Raw genomic sequence first — 24,393 nt, forward strand, 5'->3', positions numbered from 1 at the left:
TAAATATATGTATTTTTTTATATATTAAAAAAAAAAAAATCTCTTTAAATATTTTTAACTCTTGGTTAATTTATTTTTTATTTTTATAAATGTCTGCAATGATAATGTCAATGAGGGATTTTGAATCACTGCTGTGTTGAAATTGTTACTAATATTGATACTGTTGTTGATAATATTCATTTTGTTTGACTGCTTTTAGATTGTTTTGTGTCATAATAATAACAATAGTAATAATAATAATATATTTTATTTGTAAAAAAAAAAAAGCACTTTACATTGAGCAAACAACCTCAAAGTGCTGCAGTGTATTAAAAAAAATAAATAAAAAGATCCTAAATATAAATAAAAATAAAAAGTAGAGCTAGTGTCATGTTTGTGTGTCCTCTCAACTGCTCTGTTTTATTGCTATTCTGAATGTTGCTGGGTCGGGTTTAGTTTTGGAATTGGAATTGCATTATTATGGTATTGTTTTGTTGGATGGATTAATTGAAAAAAATAAAAATAAAAGTAAAAAAAAAATCACGATTCAATCAAAAATCGATTTTTATTGACACCTCTAATATACACCACTGGCCAGTCATTTCTTTAATAGTTATTACATCTTTTATTTCTCCGTTGAATCCCATTAAACGTCAGACAAAGATGCCGAGACAAGAGGACAAACACGCTGTATAGAGAGAGGGTGGGCTGATGGCACAAAAAGATGCAGTTTTACAAATTAATAATAATAATAATAATCATCATCATCCCTTTGGACTGTTTCCAACCTATTTTTAAAAAGCTCGTCATGGCAAAATAGGAAAACTTTACACCATTTTTTTTTTTTGTCAGTTATTTTAGTGCGTCCCAGAGTATAAAAAAACGACCCATAATCCCACCCGACCCACCCCCGTCCCATCACCACTGTTATGTATTTTTTTTCTTTTTTCTTCTTCTCACATGTAATCACGTATGAACATCATCAGCATCGGTAGTAGTAGCAACACCCAAAAAAGGAAAATGCGGGATGGGGGAAAGGGGGGGGGGGGACAGACACAAGTGCAAGGGGGCGGAGCTGGGGGCGGGGGAGGGGGGGGGGGCGGGTGATGTCGGAGTCACAAACAGAGACATCGCTAACATGCTATCAACGAGCAACAAAGAGCGTGAAAGACGCCGCGGCTTGAAAACATATTTACACTCGGGTTGGGGGTGACGAGACAAAGCAAAAAGGTCAAAGTGGGGATGTTCAAGATGGCCGCCACCGCCGACTTGACTTTTTTTTTTTTATATTTTTTTTTTTTCGGGAGTGTGCACGTTTTGACATCATTCATAGCAGCTTCACCGCTGCACCGCTGAAATGGAAAAAAGCCGTACGTACACCATATATGTATTTGTGTGTGTGTATATATATATATACTGTGTGTGTGTGTGTGTGTGTCGCTTTAAACAGGTCACATGACTATCTCACTTCCACACATTTATCTCCATAAGGCAAACTCTGTAGTTACATTAGTACACATCGTATGCGTGTTAAGTTACATCATCACACAGGAGGTGAAGGTGCGCGCTCACTCCAGCAGGGGGCGACAGAGAGCGGAGAAAGAAGAAGAGGGGGGAGGAGGAGGGGGGGGGGGGTGTCTCCAGTTTGATGCAATGACTCAATGACTCAATGCATATTCTTTTTGTTCACAGTGATGGGTTTGTAATTAAAGAATTCCATTTGCCTCCTCCTTTCATCAGGGGAGGGGGGCAGGGGGGGTTGGGAGGGGAGTCGAAGGGGACGTTAGAGGACAACCTCCATGGTGGAGGGGGGTCCTCACACCTCCATGGTGGGGGGTTGGGGGGGGACGTTTGAGGATAACCTCCATGGTGGGGGTGGTCCTCACACCTCCATGGTGGGGGGGGGGGGGGGGGGACGTTAGAGGATAACCTCCATGGTGGGGGTGGTCCTCACACCTCCATGGTGGGGGGGGGGGGGGGGACGTTAGAGGATAACCTCCATGGTGGGGGTGGTCCTCACACCTCCATGGTGGGGGGGGGGGGGACGTTAGAGGATAACCTCCATGGTGGGGGTGGTCCTCACACCTCCATGGTGGGGGTGGTCCTCACACCTCCATGGTGGGGGGTTGGGGGGGGGAGGCGTTTGAGGATAACCTCCATGGTGGGGGTGGTCCTCACACCTCCATGGTGGGGGTGGTCCTCACACCCCCAGCATCAGGGCGCAAGAGAGGGTGATCCAGATGCTGAGTCCTGCTTGTAGACCGACCCCTCGACCCTGAATGGCCCCCGGCCCTGCAGGGACACCCACCAGGAGAAGAGTAGTCAGTGTACAGCTTGTATATATATTTACATTAGACTACACATTAAATCATGTCCTTCCTTCTGTCCCTCCATACCTTCCTTCTGTCCCTCCATACCTTCCTTCTGTCCCTCCATACCTTCCTTCTGTCCCTCCATACCTTCCTTCTGTCCCTCCATACCTTCCTTCTGTCCCTCCATACCTTCCTTCCTTCCATTTTCTTCCTTCCTCCCTTCCTTCCTTTCCACTAACATCCTCCCTTCCTTCTGTCCCTCCATACCTTCCTTCCTTCTCACCTTCCTTCCATTTTCTTCCTTCCTCCCTTCCTTCCTTTCCACTAACATCCTCCCTTCCTTCTGTCCCTCCATACCTTCCTTCCTTCTCACCTTCCTTCCATCCATCCTTCCTTCCTTCCTTCCCACTACCATCCCCCTTCCTTTTGTCCCTCCATACCTTCCCTCCTTCCCACTTTCCATCCTTCCTTCCCACTACCATCCTCCCTTCCTTCCATCCTTCCTTCCTTCCCACTACCACCCTCCCTTCCTTCCCACCTTCCTTCCTTCCCACTACCATCCTCCCTTCCTTCTGTCCATCCATACCTTCCCTCCTTCCCACCCTTCCTTCCCACTACCACCCTCCCTTCCTTCTGTCCATCCATACCTTCCCTCCTTCCCACTTTCCATCCTTCCTTCCTTCCTTCCCACTACCACCCTCCCTTCCTTCCCACCTTCCTTCCATCCTTCCTTCCCACTACCATCCCCCTTCCTTTTGTCCCTCCATACCTTCCCTCCTTCCCACTTTCCATCCTTCCTTCCTTCCTTCCTTCCTTCCTTCCTTCCTTCCTTCCTTCCCACTACCATCCTCCCTTCCTTCCCACCTTCCTTCCTTCCCACTACCATCCTCCCTTCCTTCTGTCCATCTATACCTTCCCCCCTTCCCACCTTCCTTCCTTCCTTCCCACTACCACCCTCCCTTCCTTCCAACCTTCCTTCCCACCTTCCTTCCTTCCCACTACCATCCTCCCTTCTTTCTGTCCATCTATACCTTCCCTCCTTCCCACCTTCCTTCCTTCCCACTACCATCCTCCCTTCCTTTCCACCTTCCTTCCTTCCTTCCCACTACCACCCTCCCTTCCTTCTGTCCATCCATACCTTCCCTCCTTCCCACTTTCCATCCTTCCTTCCTTCCTTCCCACTACCACCCTCCCTTCCTTCCCACCTTCCTTCCATCCTTCCTTCCCACTACCATCCCCCTTCCTTTTGTCCCTCCATACCTTCCCTCCTTCCCACTTTCCATCCTTCCTTCCTTCCTTCCTTCCTTCCTTCCTTCCTTCCTTCCCACTACCATCCTCCCTTCCTTCCCACCTTCCTTCCTTCCTTCCTTCCCACTACCATCCTCCCTTCCTTCTGTCCATCCATACCTTCCCCCCTTCCCACCTTCCTTCCTTCCTTCCCACTACCACCCTCCCTTCCTTCCAACCTTCCTTCCCACCTTCCTTCCTTCCCACTACCATCCTCCCTTCCTTTCCACCTTCCTTCCTTCCTTCCCACTACCATCCTCCCTTCCTTCTGTCCATCCATACTTTCCCTCCTTCCCACTACCGCACTTCCTTCCTTCCCACCAGACATGACGCGCTCGTCTGCAGTGCGCCTCATAATCCGGTACACTTTATGGTCTGTAAAATGCGGTACTGCCTGTGGTCAGATGGTGTACTTGCTTGACAACAAGCTGGTACTGGGATGGTACTGGGATGGTACTGGGATGGTACTTGGATGGTACTGGGATGGTACTGGGATGGTACTGGGATGGTACTTGGGCTGGTACTGGGAAGGACAAGGTAAGAACTGCTAATTAACCCCCCTGATTGCCATGTTTACCCTGGGGGTGAGCTGGTGATGGACACAGATAACAGGCTGCTGCTGATAACACACAATGGACGCCAACACACGGCTGACAAAAAGGGGGGTGGGGGGGGACGCCATGACAAGGGAGTGACAACAAACGGGTGGTCATGACAAGGGAGCGACAACAAACGGGTGGTCATGACAAGGGAGCGACAACAAACGGGGGGTTCCAAATGCCACGTAGGCGGTTTTGCGTCGCCGTGCCTGAGAATTGAAGAGGTTTGCGGCGCTGGCGGCAGCAGATTAGGGCGATGGAGAGATAGGCTGACAGAAATGGGAGAAGGAAGACGTATGTGTCTGACGGGGGAGTGACTCAATGGAGGGCGGCCAGTCGGGATAATGGGCCGAGGAATGAAAGGCGGGAAAGAAAGAGACGGGTCGTTTAAGATGGCGACGCCAAACGCGGCGAGGAGCTGGGGGAGGGAGGGTGACGGGGGAAACGGAGGGGCAGGGAAACGCTCACTGGGGGGCGGGTAATGGGAACCGGGCGAGGGAGCCATGACAACTAACGAGTGCTAACGAGCCAAAAAAGGGGGCGGCAGGGGGAGGGGGGAGTGGGACTTACGGTAGAGCAACATGCTGGCGTTGGAGGCCCCCAGGCGGTTGGTGGCGAAGCAGGTGTAGTTGCCAAAGTGCTTCTCCGTCACGTTGGTGAACACCAGCAGCGAGCGCGTCTTCTCGTTCTTGATCTTCAGGTTGTTGTCGCGCTCCACGGGCCTGCGGGGGCGGAGAGGGACGACGCCAACGTCACGTCACAAAAACTGTTGGCGCCACAAAGCTGTCACTCAATTATGAGTGGAGTGTTACCTCAACTTGAAGAGGAACTGAACTGTTGGGGGGAACTTGGCCTACCGTTTACAGCAGGGGTCAGCAACCTTTTTGAAAGCAAGAGCTACTTCTTGGGTAGTGATTAATGCGAAGGGCTACCAGTTTGATACACACTTCAATAAATTGCCAGAAATAGCCAATTTGCTCAATTTACCTTTAACTCTATGTTATTATTAATAATTAATGATATTTACACTTAATTGAACGGTTTAAAAGAGGAGAAAACACGAACAAAAATGACAATTACATTTTGAAACATAGTTTATCTTCTATTTCGACTCTTTAAAATTCAAAATTCAACCGAAAAAAAGAAGAGAAAAACTAGCTAATTCGAATCTTTTTGAAAAAATTAAAAAAATAATTTATGGAACATCATTAGTAATTTTTCCTGATTAAGATTAATTTTAGAATTTGGATGACATGTTTTAAATAGGTTAAAATCCAATCTGCACTTTGTTAGAATATATAACAAATTGGACCAAGCTATATTTCTAACAAAGACAAATAATTATTTCTTCTAGATTTTCCAGAACAAAATTTTTTCAAAGAAATTTAAAAGACTTGGAAATAAGATTTAAATTTGATTCTACAGATTTTCTAGATTTGCCAGAATAATTTTTTTTGAATTTTAATCGTAATAAGTTTGAAGGAATATTTCACAAATATTCTTCGTCGAAAAAACAGAAGCTAAAATGAAGAATCAAATTAAAATCGATTTATTATTCTTTACAATAAAAAATAAATTTACTTGAACATTGGTTTAAATTGTCAGGAAAGAAGAGGAAGGAATTTAAAAGGTAAAAAGGTATATGTGTTTAAAAAATCCTAAAATCATTTTTAAGGTTGTATTTTTTCTCTAAAATTGTCTTTCTGAAAGTTATAAGAAGCAAAGTAAAAAAAATAATGAATTTATTTAAACAAGTGAAGACCAAGTCTTTAAAATATTTTTTTGGATTTTCAAATTCTATTTGAGTTTTGTCTCTCTTAGAATTAAAAATGTCGAGCAAAGCGAGACCAGCTTGCTAGTAAATAAATACAATTAAAAAAAATCGAGACAGCTCACTGGTAAGTGCTGCTATTTTAGCTATTTTTAGAACAGGCCAGCGGGCTACTCATCTGGTCCTTACGGGCTACCTGGTGCCCGCGGGCACCGCGTTGGTGACCCCTGGTTTACAATAATTATAAAGACAAGACGGGCGTATTTTTTAAATGCATTCAAACTCGTAAAGAAACCTCAATAAAAGTCAGCTCCTTCATTCTGCCCATAAAACCCAATAAAAACATTCAAAAATGACATCCGTCGTCACGTCTTTCATAAAGATTGTGAACGATAGGCACGTTTCTCCTTTAAGACAACATTTTGGGATTAGAACTCAGTCAATCAATCGATCAAAGTTGACTTATATGGCCCTTAATGACAAACGTCTCAAAGGGCTGCACAAGCCACAACCTGGTGAGATCCAAAAATGCATTAAGGTCAACATTAACTTTGTTTTTCCAAGCGTGGGAAGGAAGAAAGTGAGCATGAAGGACAGTGCTGAGAAGAAGAGGCGGATGATATTTTACTTTCAGTTTCAGTTGATTTCGTGCATCCCATATTTCCATTTGTGTCATTACAGCACGTCCGAAAAGGAGGAGGAATTTTTAATTCTTTTTTTACCCCTTGAACGCATCATAATTAAATGATCCCCTCAACTCCTCCCAAAACGGATTAACTCGCTGGAATAAAAAAGACAATATAACATACATCCATAAACGTGGACGCATGTGAAAAAGTGCAATATATGTATCTGTACAGTAACCTATTTATTTATTTATATATGCACCTTATTGCTTTTTTATCCTGCACTACCATGAGCTTATGTAACGAAATTTCATTCTTATCTGTACTATGTTGAAGAGGTTCATTTAGCCTACTAATGTGTATTTATAAATGGTTGATTTATATAGGCTAGTCTAGACTAGCCTATATAAATCAACCATTTATAAATAAAAACTTATCTGTACTGTAAAGTTCAAATTTGAATGACAATAAAAAGGAAGTCTAAGTCTAAGTCTTTTCCCATATAATAGCAGTTTTATGCCATTCTCAGTTTGGAACAGAAACGTGATGAATTATAAATAAATGATAAATAAATCATAAATAAATGATAAATATGTTGCTAAAACATATTAAAGGTTCTGAAATCTCTTCAAAAACTCCTTTCCATATCAACTCCGTCACAATCCGTTGAGATCTTGGATTTACATTGTTTTCCCCACAATATTGATTATTTCCTCTTTTGTCACACCTTCAAGGAACATCGAGTGGGGATTTCTGTCTATAATTCTATATATTTATATGTTCTATAACAGGGGTCACCAACGCGGTGCCCGCGGGCACCAGGTAGCCCGTAAGGACCAGATGAGTAGCCCGCTGGCCTGTTCTAAAAATAGCTCAAATAGCAGCACTTACCAGTGAGCTGCCTCTATTTTTTAAATTTTATTTATTTACTAGCAAGCTGGTCTCGCTTTGCCCGACATTTTTAATTCTAAGAGAGACAAAACTCAAATAGAATTTGAAAATCCAAGAAAATATTTTAAAGACTTGGTCTTCACTTGTTTAAATAAATTCATTAATTTTTTACTTTGCTTCTTATAACTTTCAGAAAGACAATTTTAGAGAAAAAAATACAACCTTAAAAATGATTTTAGGATTTTTAAACACATATACCTTTTTACCTTTTAAATTCCTTCCTCTTCTTTCTTGACAATTTAAACCAATGTTCAAGTAAATTTATTTTTTATTGTAAAGAATAGTAAATAGATTTTAATTTAATTCTTCATTTTAGCTTTTGTTTTTTCGACGAAGAATATTTGTGAAATATTTCTTCAAACTTATTATGATTAAAATTCAAAAAAAAATATTCTGGCAAATCTAGAAAATCTGTAGAATCAAATTTAAATCGTATTTTAAAGTCTTTTGAATTTCTTTGAAAAATTTTTGTTCTGGAAAATCTAGAAGAAATAATGATTTGTCTTTGTTAGAAATATAGCTTGGTCCAATTTTTTATATATTCTAACAAAGTGCAGATTGGATTTTAACCTATTTAAAACATGTCATCCAAATTCTAAAATTAATCTTAATCAGGAAAAATGACTAATGATGTTCCATAAATTATTTTTTAAATTTTTTCAAAAAGATTCGAATCAGCTAGTTTTTCTCTTCTTTTTTTCGGTTGAATTTTGAATTTTAAAGAGTCGAAATTGAAGATAGACTATGTTTCAAAATGTAATTGTCATTTTTTTGTGTTTTCTCCTCTTTTAAACCGTTCAATTTAAGTGTAAATATCATTAATTATTAATAATAACATAGAGTTAAAGGTAAATTGAGCAAATTGGCTATTTCTGGCAATTTATTTAAGTGTGTATCAAACTGGTAGCCCTTCGCATTAATCACTACCCAAGAAGTAGCTCTTGCTTTCAAAAAGGTTGGTGACCCCTGGTCTATAATGTCATTCAAGTCCTCAACTGACTTATAGAAGCTTTCATCATATTGTCATTGTTTACATTTCCATCTGCACAAAAAGTCAGTGTTCAAAAACAAGAAAAAAAAATACAAAAATGAGGGGTATTTTACTTGAACTAAGCAAAATGATCTGCCAATAGAACAAAAAAATTTGGCTTGTCAAGACTTTCCAAAACAAGTCAAATTAGCTAACCTCAATGAACCCCAAAATAGCTTAAAATAAGTATATTCTCACTAATAACAAGTGCACTTTTCTTTGTAGAAAAAAAAGATCTTTTTGCTCAATATGTTGAAAAATATTCTTAAATTACGTAACTGCTAGTGCCATTATCTTGACATAATGATATGCGCTCGGCATCATGATTTTTTTATTTCATGCTTGAAATAAGAAATGATGACTTTAAAAAAGTAGTTTTCTACTTGTGAGTGTTGATGACACAGCTTTGCAACACTTGATATTCTAGTTTCAAGCATGTTTTACTCAATATAGCTCATCAAATCTCAGCAACAAGCTGTAATATCTTACTGAGATCATTTAGGAGCAAAACCCTTAAAACAAGTTGTCGGGTTCAAACACTGATGACATCTATTAAACAAGACAAGAGGCAAAGAATTAAACAGAGACAGAATTCAATTTGGACTCAATTGAGGAGACACGCCTGGACACACTGTACCCTTGTGCAGTATCTCAGCAGGCTCTGCCAAAAGATTGCATGCCTCCTTTTATTTTGGACCCTCCCCGACCACATGGCCACCTTTTGTTTCCAAAGGAGAAAGGTCGCAAAACGTTCACAGAAAAGTTCGTAAGCAATTCACAGGAAAGGTCAGTTCCAACAGAGTTCGTAAAATAGTTCAAAAAGAGTTCCATAAAATAGTTCAAAAAGAGTTCGTAAAATACTTCAAAAAGAGTTCGTTTGGAAATTGGGCAGATCCTGCCATCTGTTCGCTTTGAAGTCCTTGGTTTAGAACAATATCCTTCTGTTGATTACCAAATTAGAACAACAATTTTAAAATAAATTCAAAAGACTTTGAAATAAGATTTAAATTTGATTCTACATATTTTCTAGATTTGCCAGAATCATTTTTTTGAATTTTAATAATAATAAGTTTGAATAAATATTTCACAAATATTCTTTGTCGAAAAAACAGAAGCTAAAATGAAGAGTTAAATTAAAATGTATTTATTATTCTTTACAATACCAAAAATAAATTTACTTGAACATTGATTTAAATTGTCAGGAAAGAAGAGGAAGAAATTTAAAAGGTAAAAAGGTACGTATATGTGTTTAAAAATCCTAAAATCATTTTTAAGGTTGTATTTTTTCTCTAAAATTGTCTTTCTGAAAGTTATAAGAAGCAAAGTAAAAAATTAATGAAATTATTTAAACAAGTTAAGACCAAGTATTTCAAATATTTCCTTGGATTTTCAAATTCTATTTGAGTTTTGTCTCTCTTAGAATTAAAAATGTCGAGCAAAGCAAGACCAGCTTGCTAGTAAATAAATAAAATTAAGAAAATAGAGGCAGCTCACTGGTAAGTGCTGCTATTTGAGCTATTTTTAGAACAGGCCAGCGGGCTACTCATCTGGTCCTTACGGGCGTTGGTGACCCCTGTCCTAAATGATCTCAGTAAGATATTACAGCTTGTTGCTGAGATTTGATGAGCTATATTGAGTAAAACATGCTTGAAACTAGAATATCAAGTGTTGCAAAGCTGTGTCATCAACACTCACAAGTAGAAAACTACTTTTTTAAAGTCATCATTTCTTACTTCAAGCATGAAGAGAAAAAAAAATCATGACTTTGACACAATTGTGTCTCATAATTAAAACAGATGACAGCCAAATGGACTTTGCTGTTTTATTTCCAATGAAACAATAGAAAATAGGTACTCATATAATAGTACAGTTGGCACAGTACAGTAAACCGACAATTAATATTTAAACATTTAACATTTCTAACAATTTTGAACAGAAATAGTTCATGCACATTCAGATAAAATCTTCAAAATTACAATTAAAAAATGTTTGGCCGGGGGCCGGGCTGTATATATGCGCACTAATTGACTGAAAGAGCACACACTTGGCGCGATGATGTCATGTTATCCATGGAAAAATGCATTTTTAGACCATATGATTTGCCTGAGCGGCTAGGAGACCCCGAGAGTAACAAGCGCTTGCCTTGTTGCCTTTCCATTAAGAACAATAAATGAGTTTTTAGTATAAGTTTGCTGCTTTCAAGAAATGTAATGCCGAGTGCATATCATTATGTCAAGATAATGGCACTAGCATTTACTTACTTTAAGAATATTTTTCAACATATTGAGCAAAAAGGTCTCTTTTTTTTTTCTACCAAGAAAAGTGCACTTGTTATTAATGAGAATATACTTATTTTAAGCTATTTTTGGGTTCATTGAGGTTAGCTAATTTGACTTGTTTTGGAAAGTCTTGACAAGCCAAATTTTCTTGTTCTTTTGGCAGATCATTTGGCTTGGTTCAAATTAGGGCTGTCCGATAATGGCTTTTTGCCGATATCCGATATTCCGATATTGTCCAACTCTTTAATTACCGATACCGATATCAACCGATACCGATATCAACCGATATATACAGTCGTGGAATTAACACATTATTATGCCTAATTTGGACAACCAGGTATTGTGAAAATAAGGTACTTTAAAAAAAAATTAATACAATAAAATTAAATAAATTAAAAACATTTTCTTGAATAAAAAAGAAAGTAAAACAATATAAAAACAGTTACATAGAAACTAGTAATTAATGAAAATGAGTAAAATTAACTGCTAAAGGTTAGCACTATTAGTGGAGCAGCAGCACGCACAATCATGTGTGCTTACGGACTGTATCCCTTGCAGACTGTATTGATATATATTGATATATAATGTAGGAAGCAGAATATTAATAACAGAAAGAAACAACCCTTTTGTGTGAATGAGTGTAAATGGGGGAGGGAGGTTTTTTGGGTTGGTGCACTAATTGTAAGTGTATCTTGTGTTTTTTATGTTGATTTAATTTAAAAAAACAAACAAACAAAAAAAAAAGATACCGATAATTTCCGATATTACATTTTAACGCATTTATCGGCCGATGATATCGGGACATCTCTAGTTCAAATAAAATATCCCTAATTTTTGTATTTTTTTTTCTTGTTTTTGAACACTGACTTTTTACAGTGTGTGCAATCCACTAATAACAGTTTCAATCAATCAATCAATCAATCAATCAATGACATGCAAAATCAAATCATACAAAATGCAAGCCTATGATTTAAAATGCGAGCACACCAAAAGGCACTGATGCTTTTGTTTTTAAGGCCTAAGTAGGCCATAAATAACCTGCTTTCCATCTGGGGCCAATCTCATCCCATTATCAAGTGTTTGCCTGGCAGGAGCTCGGTCAAAGTACTTTGGCGACTCCCTCAGCCAGATGCTAAATCACTGAGCTCTCGGGGACCGTCTGAAATAAACAACAACACGTGTATGAGCGGCCACGGAGAGAGGAAATAACCTTCGTTTTCCTCAGTACTTTTCACCCGAAGCTTGGATTTTACGCTATCAGAACAAATGGACAGAAAATGTTGTGCTACCTGGTTGTTTTCGCCACATTTAGAAGAAGCTTTGTCAGAATTTGGCGCGTAAACCAGCGCATTTGCGTCCAAAGCACAGTTGAGAGTCCAGCACACAGCTTGAAGCAAAGACATGTTTATGAGGGTACGCAGCATGGAGCGCTACTGCCTACTGGCGCTGACGAGACGCGGGGCCGCCATCTTGGAGTGGTGATCCGCTCCACTCAGTGCAATTCATTTGGCAGGAGCAATGAACTGTCAGCGCATTTCATTCATCTTACCTCACTGAATACCGTATTTCCTTGAATTGGCGCCGGGAATATGGTATTCGCATGCCTCGAATTATCAAAATTAAACTCGTTTCGCAAAATAATTAGCGCATGCTTGGCACCTCCGCCGGGTCAAATATGAGTCATTAAATGACTCCCGCCTCCTGGTGGTAGAGGGCGCTAGTGATCCTTCTTGCATCTGCTGGTACTGCAGAAGACCCGTGCAGCAGAAGAAGACAACCGGCAGCAAGAGTGCGCAGCCATTGTTTGCTTGGACTTTTACCATGGAGGATTACATATCTAAAATAAAACAGTTTTCTAAACTGGACTTTCAATCGAAGCAGGAGGTAATACTTAAAAGGAAGATCTCCATCGAGACAGAGAGACTTTTAAAACTGAAGGCAGGTAAGGAAGACTTCTATATCGATGCTTTCCTTCAAAAGGAGCTGGCATGGACTCATTTATACCTAACGGTAAGACAATAATAACGTTTTTTTTTATTAAATGTTCTTTTCATGATAAGGAGTGAGAAGAGGTTTTAAAATAATTAGCGCATGCATAGCCATCCAGCAGGCTTCTGGTAAGCGCCAGAGTGACAGGAGGTTTTAAATTAATTAGCGCCCCTGCGGCTATTCAAGGTACCACTGATTTGCACACGCTTTTTTGTCATACGTGTAGCTATGATAAAGGACACATGTTTTATTATTCATAGTTATCTTAACAGTAATAGAATATTCTTATATGCTATAAGTGACCAGACGTCCCAGATCAAAACTGGGAATATAATCCCAGAGAAGGGGGAAAAACTATTTTTAAATTGAAGAAACAATATGATTAGGTTATATATACATGCGTATATCCTACATCAGGGGTCTGCAACCCAAAATGTTGAAAGAGCCATATAGGCGAGGGCGGACCTACGTCACTTCCGCCTACCAATCCCCCAGCAACCGGTCGCCATATTGAATTCGTTGAAAACAAACCAGCTCACAGCGAACACAGCATTGACAGAAAAAGCATTTGACGAGGTTTCAAGGTATTTTAAACTGTTCTAAATGGCGTATGATTATGTAAATAGTCTTTCCAGTGAGGCTAGGTTAAGATACGAGCTAAAATGTTCTGTAGTTGATTAAATGGCAACATGAAAATTATAGGGTTTATTGGTTTTTAAAAACCCAACTGTTAAGTGTAAATTTAAACGAAACCGGTTTTCGAAAATAGCTAGCTAGGCTATAGACCTGGGGTCACCAACCTTTTTGAAACCAAGAGCTACTTCTTGGGTAGTGATTAATGCGAAGGGCTACCAGTTTGATACACACTTATATAAATTGCCAGAAATAGCCAATTTGCTCAATTTACCTTTAACTCTATGTTATTATTAATAATTAATGATATTTACACTTAATTGAACAGTTTAAAAGAGGAGAAAACACGAAAAAAATGACAATTAAATTTTGAAACATAGTTTATCTTCAATTTCGACTCTTTAAAATTCAAAATTCAACCGAAAAAAAGAAGAGAAAAACTTAAAAAAATAATTTATGGAACATCATTAGTAATTTTCCCTGATCAAGATTAATTTTAGAATTGTTTTAAATAGGTTAAAATCCAATCTACACTTTGTTAGAATATATAACAAATTGGACCAAGCTATATTTCTAACAAAGACAAATCATTATTTCTTCTAGATTTTCCAGAACAAAAATTTTAAAAGAAATTCAAAAATATTTAATTTGATTCTACAGATTTTCTAGATTTGCCAGAATAATTTTTTTGAATTTTAACCATAATAGGTTTGAAGAAATATTTCACAAATATTCTTCTTCGTCGAAAAAACAGAAGCTAAAATGAAGAATTAAATAGAAATGTATTTATTATTCTTTACAATAAAAAAAAAAATACTTGAACATTGATTTAAATTGTCAGGAAAGAAGAGGAAGCAATTTAAAAGGTAAAAAGGTATATGTGTTTAAAAATCCTAAAATAATTTTTAAGGTTGTATTTTTTCTCTAAAATTGTCTTTCTGAAAGTTATAAGAAGCAAAGTAAAAAAAATTAATGAATTTATTTAAACAAGTGAAGACCAAGTCTTTAAAATATTTTCTTGGATTTTCAAATTCTATTTGAGTTTTGTCTCTCTTAGAATTAAAAATGTCGGGCAAAGCGAGACCAGCTTGCTAGTAAATAAATACAATTTAAAAAATAGAGGCAGCTCACTGCTAAGTGCTGCTATTTGAGCTATTTTTAGAACAGGCCAGCGGGCTACTCATCTGGTCCTTGCGGGCACCACGTTGGTGACCCCTGCTATAGACTATATAGTATATACCGCATGTTATTTTTGTACAACAACAACTTCAGCTGTCGAACGTTATAAGGTACAAATTCAACAAGTACAACATTAGCACGGACGGTATAGCCAAGTTGTGGTTAAAAAGGTGGATTTTTGTTCCTTATATTTACCAGAAACGAAGTGATCCGAACACACGACCCGGGACTTTGGGGGACTCCAGTGAGAACCGTCCTCGTTTTCCCGGTGTAAAGCTGCGAGCCATTTGTCTCGTCTCTGTGGGCTTTTATCACGCTTTGGCAGAACAAAATACAACCTTTGTTTTCCCTGTTTCCAGTTGTGGTTAGCACAACCAAAAACAACACCGTTTTTCGGCATTTTGGAGGCAGAATGACGGGTTTAACCAGCGTAGGTCGACAGGTTAAAGAGTAATGGCAACGGTTTGTTTTCAACGCCAGTCTGGTTGCTATGGCTCGAAGAACCCGTATGTAGCTCAGTTGCCCGGATGTCGGCCCTCACCTATAGGACCAAAAATACAAAAACAAATCTGTCTGGAGCCGCAAAAAATTAAAAGCCATATTACATACAGATAGTGTGTCATGACATGAATTGAATTAAGAGGACTTAAAGGAAACTAAATGAGCTCAAATAAACCTACAAATGAGGCATAATGATGCAATATGTACATACAGCTAGCCTAAATAGCATGTTAGCATCGATTAGCTTGCAGTCATGCAGTGACCAAATATGCCTGATTATCACTCCACACAAGTCAATAACATCAACAAAACTCACCTTTGTGCACTCACGCACAACACTAAAAGTTTGGTGGACAAAATGACAGAAAAAGAAGTGGCATAAAACACGTCCTAGAAAGTCGGAGAAAGTTATACATGTAAACAAACTATGGTGAGTTCAAGGACCGCCAAAATTAGTAGGACAAAACGGCGCTCGCCAAATACTCGAAACAGTGAAGCATGTTTAATATAAACCATTGGCGTTGTTAGGCCTATTTTAGGGGGGCGCAAGCCCCCCTAAAATGTTGTTAAGCCCCCCTAAATAATATGGTGTTTTTAAAAAAAAAAACAATTTTTTTTTTTTTGCAATTACATGCCGACATATTCATTGTAAAGTGGCCCGAATATGAGTTAAAATAAATAATCAGATAACCTGTCGTTATTCACTCAGTTTCCCCTCACTTATTGCGTGAGGTAGAGAGCCCCTTTAGTGCGTCGCTATCCAATCCATTCCACCTGTTCATATAGAAAATGCCGACATCACTCAAAATCCAGTCCGCATTTTTTCTGCGACCTTGCTTGCGGTCCTGCAGGTGTACGAAGCACATTAGCACACAGCACTGCAGAACAAGAACCTTGTGTCTGCAATTGTGAATAATTTAGTTTTTAAGTTTTCTGTTTCTTTTAGAATCTATATAAAGTAATATACATTAGCCTATTGTTAAAATAATGAAAAAACATCATTAAATATATTTGTTTTATTGTATTGTTACATTAATAGCTGTTGTATTATTATAGGATGGCTTGTTAAACATTTCATAGGATTTTCAGAGGGTGGAAAAACCAAGACATTTAATATAACATGTAAAATGAATAAATACATAAAAAGAAAAGAAAAAAATGGTTAAAAGCCGTCGTCCCGGGGAGCATTTCATTTCGTCCCGTGCATTTTTTTACCGTCCCCGGGATGGCGGGTCTACGTTAATCTCCAGCCCTGGAAGTTACATTTTATTGTTTGCATTATTTGTTTCAGCATTGCACTTTGAAGATGGTCCCTCAGCTCTTTGACAGCTTTGGCTCTTTTTCACATCAGCAGACGGACTTTTAAGTCTTTCTTATTTACAGTATATATAAAAGTTTCTCATTTATATTCAGACTTAATTTAATTTCCTTACGGCTTGCCATAATATATATATATATATATATAAATATATTATAAACAAGCCAAATTATCCCGATCCAGATATTACTTTAATTCAAGTAATTAAGTAATATTTCCAGGGCTTGAATTTACAACCATCACATATGTGCCCAAAATGTAATCTGTGCAACTTCAGAATATTTGGGAACAAACAATTATTGTATTGTGAGCTAAAGCCTCTATGTTGTGAGCCCCCCTGTCCTTAAAAGCCAGTGACGCCCCTGATATAAACAGTGTGCTTTATAACAATTAGGGAGGTTTGTGTCATGTTTGTCCTCCTACAGAAACCATATTAAAACAAAACAATATTTTTTTCCCCCTCATCTTTTTCCATTTTTCATACATTTTTGAAAAAGCTCCAGAAAGCCACTAGGGCGGCGCTAAAGAGCCGCATGCGGCTCTAGAGCCGCGGGATGCCGACCCCCCATCCTACATAAACAATGTATGAATACATTAGATATCTATATATCTTATAGACTGTATCTCTGTTGAGAGTTTATTCTGTCTTGACACTTTGTGTTGATATTTTCTATTACATTCTTCCCTTCAATGATCATGTTTACACTCATTGTTTTATATGTATTTGTTATGTATGTCACTTTGGATAAAAGCGTCTGCCAAATACTTCAACATAAACATATATAAACACCTGAAAGTCTTTATATCAGCTAAACATAACATTAAACATAAACATAACTGTCAACATTGTGTACGTGCTGAAAGATTAATTTATGATTGTTAACAAATTATAACTATAGATGTCAACATTGTGTACGTGCTGAAAGATTCATTTATGATTGTTTATCAAAATATAACTATAGATGTCAACATTGTGTATGTGCTGAAAGATTAATTTATGATTGTTAACAAATTATAACTATAGATGTCAACATTGTGTACGTGCTGAAAGATTCATTTATGATTGTTTATCAAAATATAACTATAGATGTCAACATTGTGTATGTGCTGAAAGATTAATTTATGATTGTTAACAAATTATAACTATAGATGTCAACATTGTGTATGTGCTGAAAGATTAATTTATGATTGTTTATCAAAATATAACTATAGATGTCAACATTGTGTACGTGCTGAAATATTCATTTATGATTGTTAACAAATTATAACTATAGATGTCAACATTGTGTACGTGCTGAAAGATTCATTTATGATTGTTTATCAAAATATAACTATAGATGTCAACATTGTGTACGTGCTGAAAGATTCATTTATGATTGTTAACAAATTATAACTATAGATGTCAACATTGTGTACGTGCTGAAAGATTAATTTATGATTGTTTATCAAAATATAACTATAGATGTCAACATTGTGTACGTGCTGAAAGATTCATTTATGATTGTTTATCAAAATATAACTATATATGTCAACATTGTGTACGTGCTGAAAGATTCATTTATGATTGTTAACAAATTATAACTATAGATGTCAACATTGTGTACGTGCTGAAAGATTCATTTATGATTGTTTATCAAAATATAACTATAGATGTCAACATTGTGTACGTGCTGAAAGATTAATTTATGATTGTTTATCAAAATATAACTATAGATGTCAAAACACACACACACACACACACACACACACACACACACACACACACACACACACACACACACACACACACACACACACACACACACACACACACACACACACACACACACACACACACACACGCACACACACATTAATGCACCTCACCTGTGGTCATCCCGGTACCACTCGAAGGAGGCGGGCGGGACCGCCATGGCCTCGCAGCGCAAGATGGCCATCTTTCCGAAATGGGCCGGCATGTCCTTAACGTCGGTGATCATGGGCGGGTCTGCGGGCGACAAGGAGGGCGAGGTTATGGTCACGTGACTTGGATGCGGCGCTGACTGGAAAGTACTCACAGTTGACCGTGACCTTGACCTTGTGCTGGTCGGGCGGAGCGACGCCGTTGTGGGTGATGCACTCGTAGTCCTCAGCCTGCTGCCTCTTGATGTCGGTGATGTCCAGGAACTCGCCCTCGCTCACCAGACCGTCTAGAGAAAGGTCAAAGGGCACGGTGAGGTTTTGGTGATCTGGTCTAATTCAGGCCGATCCAGTACGGTGTCACATGATCTGATTTGAAACTGGTCTCATTCAGGTCTGGTTGGTCCACTTTGATGGGCGTCCCAACCTTTTTTTCAGTCATTTATTCCGTAATCACAGTCATTTTGCAAGATCTTTGTTCAACTCATCAAGTGATTCATTATTTGGAATATTTGGGCTGTTTAAAAAAAAAATAAAAAAAAATAAATTAATTTAAAAAAAAAATAAATAAAAAAATATATATATATATATATATATATATATATATATATATATATATATATATATATATATATATATATATATACGTATATATACTGCTATCATCAACATCCTGCGCAGCATCTTTAAAGGGGAACTGCCCTCTTTTTTGGAATTTTGCCTATCATTCACAATCATTACAAGAAGACAAAAGTTTTTATGTTTTTTGCATTCTAATTTGTAATAATCAACTTGTTCTTGGTGGCTAGCAATGCAGCTAATGTGAACAATCCATTCTGCCTCTAAATCACTTTAAAAATGCATTCAAAAGCCGTCAATAATACTTCGTTTACGTTCCGTTACCTGTATAATAACTAACATGTAGCAACATTGTTATTGTAAGAACGGACACTAAGACATTATTTTCCTAGCGTAGTAACACATTGTCTTGTTTACACCATTCTCTACCAGGATATAAAATCTCATTTTCCACAAAAGCATCTTATCTTGTCAGGTTCAAACACCAAACTATCTATTACACAAGACAAGAAGAAGGAACCAGGCAGAGACAGAGTTCAATTTGGCTCATGAGGAGAGACGTATTGGGCTGTACACTAAGTTACAGCTTCACCCTACACTCTAAGGTACAGTCCCACGTGCTCCTCTATTTATTCGGGAGGTCCCTAGTTAACATCACTGAGGCTGCTTCTGAAGGGAGGGGTAATGCAAGCAGCCCCAGTAGACACAATACATGATTATTCAGAATGGAAATGTGCTGACACTCGTGATTTTGCCCTGTCTCTGTTTTATCTGCGTTGAGGTACTCGATGTTCGTCCTTGGTCGTCAGCAGGCAGGGTCTGGAAACAAACTGCTGATACGAGACAACTCGCAATCCAAGATAACAAGTTGTGCCTTTGCACAGGTAGAAAAGTACAACTTCAGCACAATTAATAATAACTATAGCAATGGCCTTTAAGCGTAAGAGTTGTGTGATAACTTATACATAATTATTCCAACAATCTTTTACATTTCACTGTTGAACTAGAATTTGCAATTCCGGCAGGAATTGCGTGTGAATGCCCTATGTGGGCAAGCCGCTGAACCGCCGATACGCGCCAGCTGAACTGAAATACTTAAATGTCCAGGGTGAGTGGAGTGTGGGGATGTTGGAACGGTTCAAATCGGTTGAGAAATGCGGGATATGACGAGGTTTGTATATTGCCCATTCATTTTTAATGGGCATGAAATTCCTGGTAATTCCGAGTAGTCAGGGAAAGAAGTTGGTCTGAATGTCCAGGATGAGTGGAGTGTGTGGATGTTGGAACGGTTCAAATAAGTTGAGAAATGCGGGATATGATGAGGTTTGTATATTGCCCATTCATTTTTAATGGGGGGAAATTCCTGGTAATTCCGGGTAATCAGGGAAAGAAGCTGGTCTGAATGTCCAGGATAAGTGGAGTGTGTGGATGTTGGAACGGTTCAAATCGGTTGGGAAATGCGAGATATGATGAGGTTTGTATATTGCCCATTCATTTTTAACGGGGGAAAAATCCTGGTAATTCCAGGTAATCAGGGAAAGAAGCTGGTCTGAATGTCCAGGATGAGTGGAGTGTGTGGATATTAGATCGATTCAAATCGCATAAGAAATATGAGATATGAAGTCGATTATATATTTCCATTCAAATTACCAGAAATTCCGGGGAAAAAACGGGAATTTTAGGAAAGGGACAACATGTTTTGCGTTGGACATATGTGAAGAGCAGTGTGGGTTGATGGTTGAAAGGTCTGAATCGTGAAAACAATTTTGAGAATTTTGAGCTTTGCGGTATATGAATTTTCATTTCAAAGGGAATTTCCTAGAAACTTGGGAATTTCGTAAAAACCGGAACATTTTAAAATTTACATAATACAACAAATGTCCTAGATATTATGAATAGGTTGATGTTGGAATTTTTCGAAACGGTTGAAAAATGTTGACTTAGTAACAGTTTAAATTTTAACTGGTATTTCGGAATTCCTGGCATTTTGGGAAAATGAGGAATTTATACGAAAAAACAAAAAAAAAACTTTTTTGGTCCCAATTAAGAAACATGTTTTGAAGGCGGAGTGGTCAAAAACGCTGGAAAAATGTGGACTGTTAAAACTTTCCAGGAAGAGGTAAACTAGAGTTTAAGAAAACCTGGGAATTCTGGGAAATCCTCAGTTGAGAAATGTGGAATTTGTGCAAGTTCGAAAAATGGCCCATAAAACCGGAAATTCTGGGTAATCTGTGGTATATATTTTTTTTGGGATGCTCACGATTGTCGGGCGGACATTTTGATTCTGCAACGGTTCCGACTGTGGAGCGCGTCAACGTTTTGCGGCGGAATAATAACAATACATAGATCGTTTTTGGTGCAGAATCTTACGGAAAAATGCCGTCTAAAGCGTGTGTGTACGTAATGTCCAGGATGAGTGGAGTGTTTGGATGTTGGAATGGTTCAAATCGGTTGAGAAATGCGGGATATGATGAGGTCTGTATATTGCCCATTCATTTTTAATGGGCATGAAATTCCTGGTAATCAGGGAAAGAAGCTGGTCTGAATGTCCAGGATGAGTGGAGTGTGTGGATGTTGGAACGGTTCAAATCGGTTGAGATATGCGGGATATGACGAGGTTTGTACATTGCCCATTCATTTTTAATGGGCATGAAATTCCTGGTAATCAGGGAAAGAAGCTGGTCTGAATATCCAGGATGAGTGGAGTGTGTGGATGTTGGAACGGTTCAAATCGGTTGGGAAATGCGGGATATGATGAGGTTTGTATATTGCCCATTCATTTTTAATGGGGGGAAATTCCTGGTAATTCCGGGTAATCAGGGAAAGAAGCTGGTCTGAATGTCCAGGATAAGTGGAGTGTATGTATGGATGTTGGAACGGTTCAAATCGGTTGGGAAATGCGAGATATGATGAGGTCTGTATATTGCCCATTCATTTTTAATGGGGGACAAATCCTGGTAATTCCGGGTAATCAGGGAAAGAAGCTGGTCTGAATGTCCAGGATGAGTGGAGTGTGTGGATATTAGATCGATTCAAATCGCATAAGAATTGTGAGATATGAAGTCGATTGTATATTTCCATTCAAATGACCAGAAATTCCGGGAAAAAACCGGGAATTTTAGGAAAGGGACAACATGTTTTGCGTTGGACATATGTGAAGAGCAGTGTGGGTTGATGGTTGAAAGGTCTGAATCGTGAAAACAATTTTGAGAATTTTGAGCTTTGCACTATATGAATTTTCATTTCAAAGGGAATTTCCTAGAAACTTGGGAATTTCGTGAAAACCGGGACATTTAGAAAATGTACATAATACAACAAATGTCCTGGATATTATGAATAGGTTGATGTTGGAATTTTTCGAAACGGTTGAAAAATGTTGACTTAGTAACAGTTTAAATTTTAACTGGTATTTCGGAATTCCTGGCATTTTGGGAAAATGAGGAATTTATACGAAAAAACAAAAAAAAAACTTTTTTTGGTCCCGATTAAGAAACATGTTTTGAAGGCGGAGTGGTCAAAAACGCTGGAAAAAATGTGGACTGTTAAAACTTTCCAGGAAGAGGTAAACTAGGGTTTAAGAAAACCTGGGAATTCTGGGAAATCCTCAGTTGAGAAATGTGGAATTTGTGCAAGTTCGAAAAATGGCCCATAAAACCGGAAATTCTGGGTAATCTGTGGTATATATATATTTTTTGGGATGCGGGATATGATGAGGTTTGTATATTTTCCATTCATTTTTAATGGGGGGGAATTCCTGGTAATCAGGGAAAGAAGCTGGTCTGAATGTCCAGGATAAGTGGAGTGTGTGGATGTTGGAACGGTTGAAATCGGTTGGGAAATGCGAGATATGATGAGGTCTGTATATTGCCCATTCATTTTTAATGGGGGACAAATCCTGGTAATTCCAGGTAATCAGGGAAAGAAGCTGGTCTGAATGTCCAGGATGAGTGGAGTGTGTGGATATTAGATCGATTCAAATCGCATAAGAAATGTGAGATATAAAGTCGATTGTATATTTCCATTCAAATGACCAGAAATTCCAGGAAAAAAACGGGAATTTTAGGAAAGGGACAACATGTTTTGCGTTGGACATATGTGAAGAGCAGTGTGGGTTGATGGTTGAAAGGTCTGAATCGGGAAAACCATTTTGAGAACATGAATTTTCATTTGAAAGGGAATTTCCTAGAAACTTGGGAATTTCGTGAAAACCGGAACATTTAGAAAATGTACATAATACAACAAATGTCCTGGATATTATGAATAGGTTGATGTTGGAATTTTTCGAAACGGTTGAAAATTGTTGACATAGTAACGGTTTAATTTTTAGTTGGTATTTCGGAATTCCTGGCATTTTGGGAAAACTTTTTTTTTTGGTCCCAATTAAGAAAAATGTTTTGAAAGCGGAGTGGTCAAAAACGGTGGGAAAATGTGGACTGTTAAAACTTTCCAGGAAGAGGTAAACGAGGGCTTTGGAAAACCGGGAAAAAAAATTCATATTATGTTTATAAAGTCAGTAAATATGTCCCTGGAAAACATGAGGACTTTGAATATGACCAATGTATGATCCTGGAACTACTTGGTATCACATCCATACCTAAATGTGTGGTATCATCCAAAACTAATGTCAAGTATCAAAGAAGAGAAGAATAAGTGATTATTACATTTGAACAGAAGTGTAGATAGAACATGTTCAAACAGAAAATAAGCAGATATTAACAGTAAATGAACAAGTAGATTAATAATCCATTTTTTACAGTTTGTCCCTCATAATGTGTACAAAATAATAGGTGTATAAATGACACAATATGTTACTGCATACGACTAATTAGGAGTCTTTGTTTGTTTACTTACTACTAAAAGACAAGTCACTATTTCATTTAAGGACTAAATGACAATAATAAACATATGTTTCATTTACACTAACATTTTTTGTTATAATAAAGACTGACATTTTTTTGTGGTCCCCTTTATTTGGAAAAGTATCAAAATACATTTTGGTACTGGTACCAAAATGGTATCAAGACACCCCTAATACTGACAATATCTTCCATGTAGTGGTGTGCATAAGCTCCCAGATTGAATATAGCAAATATGTATTTCTATGCTAAATAGGCTGGTTTGCAACTTCCTGTGCAGGGCCGTTCAGCACCGTAATGAATTTGTGCAAAGATGCGACGTGTAAACATCTTCTCAAACGTCCCGAGGGGGGCAAAAGTGTATCATTTCTACTGGCGAGCGAGCCGTGCGCTGGGCAGGTGGTGACAGCTTGTTCATCACATTACACGCAGAGAAGGATATCTGGCGCCTATTTGATGTGGGCCAAATCCCCCCCGGAGCCAGGCCGCAACACCATGAAGTCGGGTCTCGCGTGTTTGCCGCCTTTCCTTGGGCGAGCAACAGCCATGGAAGGCGGGCGCTGGGAGTTATTGCTTCTTCATGCGGCGGGATGGATGCTGAGAGG

At 38.4% G+C, this 24,393-nt stretch overlaps 1 protein-coding gene across 6 annotated transcripts in view; it reads right to left on the reverse strand.

Moving 5' to 3' along the window:
• Positions 1 to 250: 250 nt before the first annotated feature.
• iglon5 (IgLON family member 5) overlaps positions 251 to 24,393 on the reverse strand; it is a 354,636-nt gene continuing 330,493 nt past the window's right edge. For 2 of the 6 annotated variants that reach the window (XM_062062352.1, XM_062062350.1), the window contains 5 exons: positions 18,512 to 18,643; positions 18,321 to 18,441; positions 4,748 to 4,899; positions 2,134 to 2,271; positions 1,819 to 1,867 (listed from right to left, as the gene is read on the reverse strand). In XM_062062352.1, coding sequence (XP_061918336.1) covers positions 2,180 to 2,271; positions 4,748 to 4,899; positions 18,321 to 18,441; positions 18,512 to 18,643 — 497 coding nt within the window. In that variant the 3' untranslated portion in view covers positions 1,819 to 1,867; positions 2,134 to 2,179. Of the gene's footprint in view, positions 1,775 to 1,818; positions 1,868 to 1,965; positions 2,091 to 2,133; positions 2,272 to 4,747; positions 4,900 to 18,320; positions 18,442 to 18,511; positions 18,644 to 24,393 lie in introns of those variants that run through there. The other 4 variants (XM_062062355.1, XM_062062351.1, XM_062062354.1 and 1 more) reach the window with 4 other exon arrangements.

Source organism: Entelurus aequoreus, linkage group LG11 (assembly GCF_033978785.1).
Source record: "Entelurus aequoreus isolate RoL-2023_Sb linkage group LG11, RoL_Eaeq_v1.1, whole genome shotgun sequence".
NCBI lineage: Eukaryota > Metazoa > Chordata > Actinopteri > Syngnathiformes > Syngnathidae > Entelurus > Entelurus aequoreus.